We start from the raw sequence: 11897 nt of genomic DNA, 5'->3' as shown, positions 1-11897 counted from the left end.
TAAGCATAGTTTTCCCCATCGAAGTATAGTGGAACGTATAATGACGTCGACATGATTTACAAGGGCATGGATCACACTCGAATGAGTGAACCACGCTTTGATGCCAATTGAAATTCCCAACGTACCCCTATAAAACCACGAAATTGTCTACGAATTTAATTGAACAAATAAGTTAGATCTCAATTATCAAGATTATGAAACGAATCAAATACTTTAAAATAAATAATCAAACTTGCAAAAAACAACGATTGGTTATGAAGGGAAACATTTTAAAAATCTCTTTAAAGGTAAAAACCCTGCGAGGCAGCCAAACCCAGGAAAGTCAATCTTATTATTTGAAGAATACTTTCAAGCAATAACCAATTACAAAATCTTTGCAATTTGACTCTCTTACTTTCCTAGACAAACGACCTGTTTGTCTTCTACCGCAGTAGCAGCTAGAACCTCTGGCGATTTTCAAATATTGACTTCCCTTTTGGAATTCCAAAGGCTGAAATCCAATCGATATTCCTTCACACTCAAAGTATGATCACACTCAAGAAGATATGAAAAACCCCGTGAAAATTCTCAAGTGAATTATCTCTCATAAATGCTCAGAATATCTTCTCTGAAATTTGTGGCCCAAAGTCATTGAAAAGATACAAAACTGGATCCCTTTAAATAGAAAGTCTGGAAAGAGTTCTAGTCATAGTAGGACTCTGTTGATAGTTAGCAACAATCGCGAAAACGTGTTCCGACGGACTACTAACATTTCGCGATAACATCTTCTATTATTGATTAAACTCTGTTCAGCTTTCTTCTGAATAAATACAAATCTTTCAGAACTCGATTTTAACCTCAAAGGTTTATCTAAACAACACTTAAGACTTCTAGATAGACTCAACATTCTTTAGATACAAATCAATACTTATTTTACATTCATCCAAATTTAATCAAATAATGATAAAATAAATCTTATCATTTAGTCATCTAATTCTAGCCAATTTTTACCTTTACAATACTAACATAACTGCTCATGTCCTAGCTAAAAATGCTCTAGAGTGTATAGAGTATATTGTTGAACTTGAGGAATGTCCTCCTTGTAAGGGTGCTACTCGCATGGTGTGGGGTGGGGGACCCTTCCCCGCACCCTATTCCGCACCATGCGGGGGAATGGTTCTCAACCCGGCATCTCACTCCAATGTCAGGGGGCGGGGTCAAAAACCTCATCCGCCCCTGCTTAGGTCAACTTATTAGATTTAAAAACTATTTTTTGGTTCAAAAAGTATTTTTGGACCCCAATTACAATATAATTTAAATTATAAATTAAAATTTATAAATACAAAAAGAATTTAAATTCATTAGTTATATTTTGGGTTGCCTTGACCTTTTAGGCTAACCTTTATATAGGAGGCCAAAGTAATACAGTAGTCATACTTAAGCAGTGTGAGACTTATTATCCAATAACTTGAATATAATTTCAAGTCTTCAATAACTTGTATATATCTATATATAATATCTTTATTTATATAAATATATAATTATATATATATATATATATATATATGGTGGAGTAGAGCAGGGCGGGAGGAGGGGTGGGACCTTGCTGGGGTTAGCCTGCCCCCCACCCCTGCATGGATGGAGGTAGCCCGCTCGCCCATGCGATGGTGGGGTAGTAGGGTGTGGCCCTTGCTGCCCAACCATATCTTCTTGTATTCTTTCTTTCATTTGATGAAGTATGTTAATAAAGAGCATTCTTTCTTCTTTTCAAAAAAAAAAAAAGACACTTCATTTTGTTGTCCTTTGGGACACACCAGTTGAGAGAAATATTGGATAAAATATGCTAATTAAATATGTCATTTTCCATAGAAGATTATAAACATATCATATAAATCTCATATATTCTACTAGAATACACAAATGTCATAAACCCACAAACCGTATCTATGTTTTCCTAAATCTTACATATTGATATAATTTGATTTGATTTATCATATTTTAAAATTATTTTTATTAAAAAATAAATTTAACAAATCACACCAAATTTTATTAGTTTAGAAATTTATTTCTATAAAATCTCTACAAATATCGACTTCATGTTGCGAGAAACATTGACCCAGATTCTCACTTCTTTATCGTGTATTGATTTTTATAGAAAATGATAGTATGTCTATCAAATATGTCTACATATATTTTATTTTTTATTTTTTTAATAGTTAAGAAAGTTGTCATTAATAAATTTATATATATTTTTATTTTTTTCTAATAATTAAGAATATTTAAAAAATAGTTAAAAATAAATAAAATATTCATTTATATTATATTAATGTGCATTTGATTAGCATGTTTCCACCTAACATTATTCTTAGTTTTTTTAATGAATAATTATTCGGATCAGCCCCTGTTTGGGAGCAGCCGACGCACACCACACGTGGCATGGGCGAAATGACCGTGCTGACCCCATAGGACGTTCCCTCCCTCAGTTGAAGCAAACATTTCATTTTGAGAAATGTAGCTCGAGCTCCGTACTGACGTTCCCTCCCTTGTTCCGTGATGTTCTTCAACCCAATGTAGCCGGAGCTCCGTTCCCTCCCTCGTTCCGTGATTCTGAAACCCAGACTCTCCCCGTCGTCCTCTTCGAGCTCAGACCTCGACCTCCGGCCTCCCCACCACGACATCCCGAGGAGATCAGTCCAAGCCCTGGGTCCATAACGAGACCAACGCGAAGCCCCTCTGTGACACGATCTGGGTATGAGCATGCTTACTTTTTGCTTTCCTTGTGTCACTCCCTTGGATTTCGGCTGTAGTGTTTCTGTGAAGGAAAAGTTGGTCGGGTTGGGTTGGAATCTGTTCGCACTCTGGGTCGGTGCGTTTGGGTCGGACCTGTTCAGAAGTTATGGAGTCTGGGTTTTAGAGCAACTCAGTAGAAAGTATTTTGAGGTGTTTTGGTAAGTTGGGTCGTCTCAGTGTAAGCTTAGCTTTTGGCTTGTAGGTTTAGTTTTCGAGTAGTTGATGAAATTGTTTGCTTCTGGGTGTTCTGCGTTTTGTGGACTTTGAGAAAACCCTCATTAAAATTCCGGCTCAGCCAAGGTTTTGGTTTTGGTTTGTCTCTCACAACTGGCTTTTGTGTAATTGAAGTTGTGACACTCTGAAGTTGTAAGTTGTTGGTCTCGAACGTCCCATTTTGTGGGGCTTTGGCTTGTGGCTTTTGAGTATTTTGTGTTCCTTCCAGTTCAGGCTAGGTTTATCGGTTCATGTCAAACAGAATAAAGGAAGATTTTTAGCTTAGCTATCCAGGTTATAAGTTGAAGCTCCTTCATGACACAACCAATTTAACTTATCAAAAAAATAAGTTAAATGGTCCTTCATCACATAGTTAAAAATTATTACGTCATAACTAAAATACCCGCCCATATGGCACTTGATATGTGTAATTCTCATATATCATAATGTGTCATTTATGGTAACTAGTTTCTAACTGTTATTTCAGAATTCATGTTAGACCTCTATCATGGTAGTTGTATGTGCTAATTTTTTGAAGGATATTAGTTTGCACATTCTCGTGGACAAAAACAGGAAAAAATTTAGCTCATTCCCATTGATTACTTCTTTGTTGTACTTGATTTGATTTTAAGAATATAACAAATGCATATTTGGCATACTTCTGTAAACTCAATTTAGAAAATTTGGTTTTGGCTTAAGCCAAGAGTTGAACTCAAAATTCAACTTGGATCTTACACTTGCCCCGAATAGTTTGGCAGTATGCTAGCCCTTTTCTCCATAAATTTTCTAAACTTCAAATTCGATTAGCTATTGCCATTCTTGCTAAAAGCAGATGCAATTTTTTTTTTACCTTGCACATACTATTAACCCATTAATAAAAATATGTGATAATAATGTTCAGTTTTTTATTTTTCAGAATCAATCATGTCAGCATCATCATCTGTACTTAATGATAATGTCTTGGAATCTCCAACTTGTTGGTGTGGTTTGAAAACACCACTAAAGACATCTCACACGTCGAAAAATCCCGGAAGGAGATTTTTCGCTTGCCCAAACTATAAAACGGTAAAAGCAATTTGTCAAAGTCTGCTTTGTTTTGTTTTGCGTAATGGTTTGCTGGTTGGGTGTATTTTATCATATTAATTTTGAATTAATATTGTGTGTAGGGAGAAGCAAGGTGTGAATTTTTTGTATGGGCCGATATACTTCATTTGCTAGAGGAAAATTTTCGTGCCCGTGAGAATAAGGCGACAAGTATTTCGTGGAATGAAGTATTACAGCGCGAGTATGCCGTTCGGAAACGAGAAGATAAAGTGAGAGAAATGGCAAAGAATCTGAAAAAGAAAAAGCGAAAACTTTTGATTTTCTACTGGATTCTGACATTTGTAATAGTGTTTATTTGGTTTGGATAAATACTATGTAAAGTAGTTGGGCGAACTCTTTTGGGTTTTGCATGGTTCTTTTGAGGTGCACATGGTTTGTGGATCAAGACCATGTATGTAAATTGTATGGTGTTAACCTATAAGACTGTGACGAACTTTTGTGCAATTAAATTAATTTTGGTAGACTTTAGCAAAGTGTCATTTAGTGAGATTGCTCAAAACAGGGATGTTGGAGCATTTAAATTTAGTTGTTATGCACTTCAAGAATTGTTTTTGGCATTCACTGATCCTCATCTGATTTGAAGGATAGTTTGGATTGATGTTATTGGAGAAGGTGGAATTATCCCAAGTATATACCCGGAATGAATCTTATCAATTTTTACTCATTTGAGGGACTATATTGCGCCCTGCATTTATCAAGTTTAGATTACAAAACTGTTATCATTCGTATCTAGCATCCTGATGGCACTTCAAATACTCATTTATGAGGGGTTGATATCTGGTCCCACATTCTATTTGTGGATATGGTAGAATCCAATTTATCCGATGTAGATAAACAATCAACTTTAAAATGGTAAGTCATTCATCACGTTTGGAATGTACAATAACAGCCATCAAGTAGCTATTGCCATTTTCCTGCAACACAAGTTAAGCTTTTAATACATATCCATTGGTCTGTACAACATATGAACCAAACTTTCAGTCTTAAAATGAAATATATACATTTTAGATCTTTGCAAAATATTACTTTATGCAATACAAACAATCAGTCTTTGCAAAATCAGTAAGATCTTGATTTTGGTTGCAGCCTCCTCGAACTGAGATCTATATAGTGGCTTCGAGATAGTGCATTCCGACTGACAAACTCTGCACTGTACTGCAAGAAAACAGGACTTTATTATTAAACTCAGGTTTCCTCAGATAGACATCTTCAATTTTTATGCAACACAATATTAACAACAACATAACTACAGATAAAAAATAAGCTGTCCTTTGCTAGAAATGGCAGCTAGCTCGTGCTTGCAATAACTGCCTCACTTAAATGGCACCTACCTTTCAACTGTATGACCAGTTTATTAACTTCAACCCCTCAGGCAAATCACAAGATAATACTTGCACCCTAAAAACTCTAATACTAATAATCTTTCTATAAATAGTATGGCAGGTTATTTGTGGAAATATCCATGAGGATATTTAGCAACAACAATATCACTGTCTGCATGCCATCCCACATGATTATTTTGACTGAGATGATAAAGACAATGTTTAATCTAAAAGTAGGAAAAAAATACGTACCCATCAATATTTGGCATGGAAAACAAATTTTTTTACTCATACCAGAAACATCCTATCCGCATGCCATCCCATGACAAACTCCAAAAATTTCCTCAGCAGCTTGTACATGTTACAGTCAAAATAAGATTTTCTTTTATATCTCCCCATATATCTATCTCTTTCAGCCATTAATTACCAAAATATTCCAAAAACTCCTTTGTTTAATGCCTTCCAAGTTTCCAACCGTCCCAAATAAAACTCCAATGAAAAATGAATGGGAATTTTTTGAGGATATGCCCTGCACCCTATTTTTTTCCCTCTATTTTTGGAGATTTACCGAGAAGCTAAGAGTTATTACTTGAGCCCTCCACCAAATTCAACTTGGATTGGGTTGTGATCTTGGGCTCTCACCCTGTTCACTTTCATCCACCAACAGTTTCCTGGAAGTCTAAGTTCCATATCAAATAAAAAAAAAAATATTCAAATTAGAATTTGAACTACTAAAATTCAAGTAACAAAATAAGCCGTTGTCTAGTATAATACCTGTTTTTTTCGCTTTGTTGCCAATTTCTCCACACGTGGGACCTTCCTCTTATTTGGAGGTCTCCCTTTCCCTCGAACGACGTTAGGGCTTAAAATCTTTTTACCCTTATCCAATACCACCGTTGGGTTGGCCATATTTGATTGGATAGTCGACTGACATGTGGAACCTTCACAGGATTTATCAAAGTCATCAACATAGTGCAGGAATGCATGGACTTTATCGTTGTTTGAGGATATTTTGGCGGCTAATTTCGAACATCTTTGGATCATAAGTTCGTAATTACGCGTGTCTGATCTACCCCGCAAGTCATCATAACTACTTCTGATTAACGTGTAATGCTTCTTTAAGTCCTTTCTCCATCGATCTAGGAAATAAACTTTCGGCAGCACATTAATGTTCTTCAACTGACAAACTCTAAGTGCATGCCTACAAATAATCCCCCTCATCTCAAACAAACCACAAGTGCATTTCACCTCGCACTCATCTTCGTTATAGTAAACTGAGTAATGAACTCTTTTGGTTTGCTCATCAAATGATATTTCATCCAACACATCAAATGTTAAAATGCACCCCTGTGTGCTAACCAACCAACAATTACAACCCATTAGTCCCATAAACTCTCTTTGGACCTCCTTAAACTTTGCATTTGTATAGACTTTTTGAAACTGCTTCTCAATGTTGAAAGGGGAGATGCAGGGGATAGTTTGGTTGGTAGAATTGAAATCAGCCGTTGTCTCGACCTCCACTTTCTTTCTAAGAGCATTGTCGAATTGGTCGACGAATTCCTTCAATGTCGTCCCAGCATGGACATACCCATCAAAAAATGCATTCATACTTTCAGACCTTTGTGTTGTGCTCATACCAACCCAAAATACACTCTTGAGGAAAACAGGAACCCAAAAGGACCTTTCCTCATATAAGGTCTGAAGCCAATTGTTGCCGATAAGATCATACTTTTCAAGTAGTCCACCCCAGCTCTCCTCAAATTCTGTGGTGGTTTGTGAATCATATAATGCCGAATGGATATCAGTCTTCAACCCAAGGTTGAATTTGGCGTGCGATCCTAACTTCTCAGGAAGTTTGCGCATGATATGCCATAAACAATATCTATGGCGAGTTTCAGGGAATACAGTAGCAATCGCATTCTTCATCGCTCTATCTTGGTCGGTTATGATAGACTTCGGCGCCCTACCCTTCATGCAATCCAACCACATCCGGAACAACCAAACAAAACTATGTGTGTCCTCGCTTGATAGCAATCCAGCCCCGAATAGTATGGACTGCCCATGATGGTTAACACCCACGAATGGAGCAAAAGGCATACCATACCTATTTGTTAGATACGTTGTATCGAATGATACAACGTCTCCAAAATACTCGTAGGCGGCTCGACTACGTGCATCAGCCCAAAACACATTCCGTAGCTTTCCCTCATCATCCACGTCCATATTAGAAACAAAGCCATCATTCTGATCTCTCATTCTCTTGAAATACTCATTAAGTGCATCACTACCTCCTTTGCCCAACCTTAAATATCTAGCTTTGTCAATGTAATTCCTACAATCTTGCTCTTGAAAAGCTAGATTCTCATAACCCCCTGCGTCAACAACAAGAGAATAAAAGTTCTTACTCATTCGTATACCGGCTCTATCATTCAGGTCCAAGATCCTTTGACTGTATTGATCTAGGTGTTTGTGGGATCGCAATAGTCTACTTTTCTTGGGGCTCACAGTAATATGGTTGTGAGAATTCTCAGTAGTGGTGAAAACCCATTTTCCATTTTTGTTCAGCGCTGCATTTACTTTCGCCTTACAACCTGTTTTGGTGGTTGCCCGTGGCTTCGAGATATTACTGTTCGGCTTAGGATGGTACTTTCCACCACGGGCACAACCAATGGTCAGATACACCGGCTTCCCATCATCATCTCTTTTAGTCCTCTGTGTCCTTACACCAAAACCCTCTTGCTTGGCATACTTCTTATAGTACGCCACAACCTCTTTCTCACTGTCAAACTCCAACCCGGATCTTGGTGGTTCAACTTGTACCTCATCATCCCTGACAACAGTGGTACCCTCCAAATCTTCATTTATGTCAAAGAACATTTCTATCAATGGAAACATAAGGATGAATTAGCAATAATTCAATATTAGAGTCATTATTTAAGGCAAGCATATAAAACGGTAATACCATCAGCATCATGACAACTTCCAACATTTTCTTCAAATTCATCACTATTTGGTGTAACTGACGCGGGGGGCGTTTCTTGCCTCAAGTACTCTGGATTACTCGAGGATTGGTACTGAGTATAATAGCAGCATGGCACTAGAACAAATCAGCTATCCTCAAACAAACAAATTAACATGTAAATTTTAGGAATTTGGGTAACAAACAGAAATATACCCGGAATGAATCGTCAACTCTAATAAAATCCTCCAGATCACTCGCCAGAGGGTAGGACATATGGTGAGGATGCTGCAAGTTTTATGCAATTAGTTAGATGCATGCGCACGTCAAATGATGTATGAAAAATTCTATCATCAGCCTGCCTACTCACATGGTCTAAGTTTGGACATCCTAAGCCATCATTTTGATGCGTGTAAACTGGCTGTGAAGTCGATGTTGAAGGCCTGGGTGCCATTCTATCTTCCTCTTCCCCCATTACACTAAAATCAAGATGACTTACAAAATTATTTAAAGTCGATATATATATTTTTTTTAAATGTAAACACAATAAATCAATAATTAAAAATTTGGTAAATACTCAGATAGTGTGCAAAACTACAAAGGTCTCAACAATTTTTTTAAGATCACTACACAATAAATCAATATAGACTAGTTTTAAAAATAACTAGATAGTGTGCAAAACTACAGATTCAAGAACTTTTATTTTTTTATTTGGTGTATTTTAAATTTGTTGTATTAAATACAGATTCAAGAACTTTTATTTAAATATTTTAAATAAAGCCTCATTTATTTTATTACAATTATAATGATTCACTTAAATTTTACCTTAACTCTCAATTTATATTAATTAAGCTGTCCTAGATGCAACCTAAGCCACTAGCTCGCTTTGAGGGTAGCAAGGTTGCTTTGAGGGTGGCAAGGTTGCCTGAAAACTCCTTGGTCCGATCTTCAATTTTTACTAAATTGAAGAGTTTGATTTTAAATTTTGGAGTTTGATTTTAGATCTTAATTATAAGTTGGAGCTAACTTGACTTATCTTTGTAAACAAAACCAAACAAAGAATAAAAATAGAAAGAAAAACGATTAACAAAAAAAATTGTTGTGAATATCCCAATTATCATGACATATAATAAAGATTAGTGTTTTTTTCTTTTTTCTTTTTAAAACAAGCCAAACTGAGCATTTTATTACCACCATCAATCAATACAGAGTTAATCTAGTGATACATTATTACAAATTTTTCTTGGATAGTCTTCCATCCATACATATTTAGTAGCAAGACATACAAATTAACGTGGGAGGAGCAGTAGAGATGTAGAACCACACGAAATGGAAATTGGGTAACATAACATGATCGAAACCAAATCCCTCCGGCTTCCCTCCCACACCACAAATACAACTTATATATATTACTTTTTAGCTTTCTGTCTACACTAAACAGAGAGCACCTTTATTTTCTAACCACCATGCATTTCCCTTACAATGCGTGCAAAAGATTAGAAAAATTAGTCCGAATGCATGCGAAAATAATTAGTCCGAATGCGTGCATAAGATGAAAACACTGATTCTCAATACAGAGGAAAATAAAAAATAAAAAAACAAAGGACCGAGCTGCTTGAAAGCAGAGGACCAAACCAGACGTCAAAAGCCATGCAACATAGTTACGTTTAACCATGCCCTAATCCACAATATCTACCTCACAAAACCCAAAACTCATCTCTGTGTACACAAGATAAACGTAACTGTTTTGCAGTTCATTGTTCTGAAAATTTTTTACCTTCGTATGAGCAGCGGTGGCGCCGGCGAGGGAGGGGGGTCTTCGCAGATTCAAAATACCCACCGGTTGCTCTGTTATTTGGTTTACCAAGGACCGGCAGCTCTTTACAGACTAAGTACTGTGCTCGACGTTCCTGGGCGGAGAGACGGCGTCGCCGGTGGTGCTGGGCGGAGGAACCTGTCACGCGGGCGACGAACGGGGGCTTTCGCGGGAGGGATTTCGAAATGGAAACAATCACGTACTGACCCCATCAAAAAACGCACGTTTTGACTTTTTCCAAAAAAAAAAAAAAAAAAAGAAAAATATTGGATGCCACGTATGGTGTGCAGGTGTGCTCCTGCTACAGTTGTGGATCCATAGTGTTACTCTTTTTTAATTTATCAAAATCAAACGGCTGACAGTAGACTTTCCAAAGCAGCGGAGGGTGCATTGAGTGGTCTACAAGTCTATCGACTGAAACGGTCAGCAGTCGCCCCTCTTCTTCGGACAATAGAGGTTTATTATAGCAAAGGGAGAGGGACAGAGACAAAGACCAAGACCAAACCAGCACCAAGAAGAAGATGAACAACCACCACAGAGGTATGATCTTTGGCCATTCCTTATATCTCTGTGATCAATGTTTCAACTTTAGTTTCGGAAATATGGTGCCCCAAGGGAGGGATTCTTGGAAAATCTCCTTGAATTTTGATTGAATCGGATTAGATTGGGGTCAATTTCTGAGACTCATTAAGTGAAACTAATTTTTATTAATGGGTTTTCTTTCTGGGTTAAAGGAATGGGCATTTTGGCTCTTTTCCTAGTTTGCATTTACCTTGACGTTTTTGGAAATTGGAGATTATTATTTCGGGTTAAGAAAAAAAGCTTTTGGTGGTTGAAGTTTCTATTTCTATATGAATAGAAATATACGTATTGAGACTAATGAAGCTATAATATTGTTAGCTATATGCTATGATATTGTTAGCTATATGCTTGAAGTTTTAATGAAGCTTTTCTCACATACCATGTCATGTCATAGGTGCATAAAAAGTGCTTAATTGAAAATGCTAACAATATCATAGCATATAGCTTAAAAACAACACCTTTCAAATATAGAACATTTTGCAATAATCATTAAAGGCATGATCATACTAGTTACCTCATTTCCTTTAGTCTCGTAGTTCTACACCTCTTTAACAACCTAACTGTTCCATTACTCAGAGAATTCTCTAACTTTTGAGTCTTTCTTTGCATGTTTGTCATCAGAAGAATGGATCTGATTTCCTTGCTAAAGTTTGCTGCTTTCTCAAAGAAAATGATTCTTTTCGATGGTTGGTCATTCTATTAAATAATGTTTTTAAGGAAGAGGGATGGTAGCTCCAATTTTATTAATAGCCCTCACTTTCAATGGAGGAATACCATGTACAAAACAAGAACCTGGGGGTTACAAAATCCCAAAACAAGTCCTAATCAAACTAAAACTATATTAACTATCAATAGAATATAAAATGTAAACTATACTTATAAAAAAAAAAAAGAATATAAAATGTAAACTACAATAACCAATGTATGAAAAAAGTACAAGAAAATCTATATTAAGAGCTACAAAACAGGACACTAAAATGTAAAGTACTTAAGTAACCACCATCTAAAATTAAGGCACATGGAAATCATGTTTGATGGTGCTACTAGGATACTATGTGCAAAGGCACTTTTTGGGTTTACTAAACTTATATCAACTAGACCTTACTCCAATGGCTCTTGGGGTCTTCAAAAG

At 36.5% G+C, this 11897-nt stretch overlaps 2 protein-coding genes and 1 long non-coding RNA gene across 3 annotated transcripts in view; 2 read left to right on the top strand and 1 right to left on the bottom strand.

The window, feature by feature from the left end:
- Positions 1-3278: 3278 nt before the first annotated feature.
- Positions 3279-4554, top strand: LOC122305617. Its single transcript, XR_006241175.1, has 2 exons — positions 3279-4047; positions 4149-4554. It is a non-coding gene; the product is annotated as an uncharacterized LOC122305617 (long non-coding RNA).
- A 389-nt stretch (positions 4555-4943) lies between these two features.
- LOC122304681 (protein FAR1-RELATED SEQUENCE 5-like) lies at positions 4944-8842 on the bottom strand. The gene is made up of 5 exons (XM_043116947.1): positions 8738-8842; positions 8584-8655; positions 8371-8482; positions 6183-8287; positions 4944-5000 (listed from the first exon to the last, which is right to left on the bottom strand). Exons 1-5 carry the CDS (start codon positions 8840-8842, stop codon positions 4944-4946), a joined length of 2451 nt encoding a protein of 816 aa, XP_042972881.1.
- Positions 8843-10541: 1699 nt separating this feature from the next.
- Positions 10542-11897, top strand: part of LOC122304025 (phospholipid-transporting ATPase 2-like) — an 85701-nt gene continuing 84345 nt past the window's right edge. The window contains 1 exon segment of the mRNA XM_043116047.1: positions 10542-10723. The gene's annotated coding sequence lies outside the window, so the exon portion shown is untranslated.

This window comes from Carya illinoinensis, chromosome 3 (assembly GCF_018687715.1).
Source record: "Carya illinoinensis cultivar Pawnee chromosome 3, C.illinoinensisPawnee_v1, whole genome shotgun sequence".
Classification (NCBI taxonomy): Eukaryota; Viridiplantae; Streptophyta; class Magnoliopsida; order Fagales; family Juglandaceae; genus Carya; species Carya illinoinensis.
This window is presented reverse-complemented; position numbering and strand designations above follow the sequence as displayed.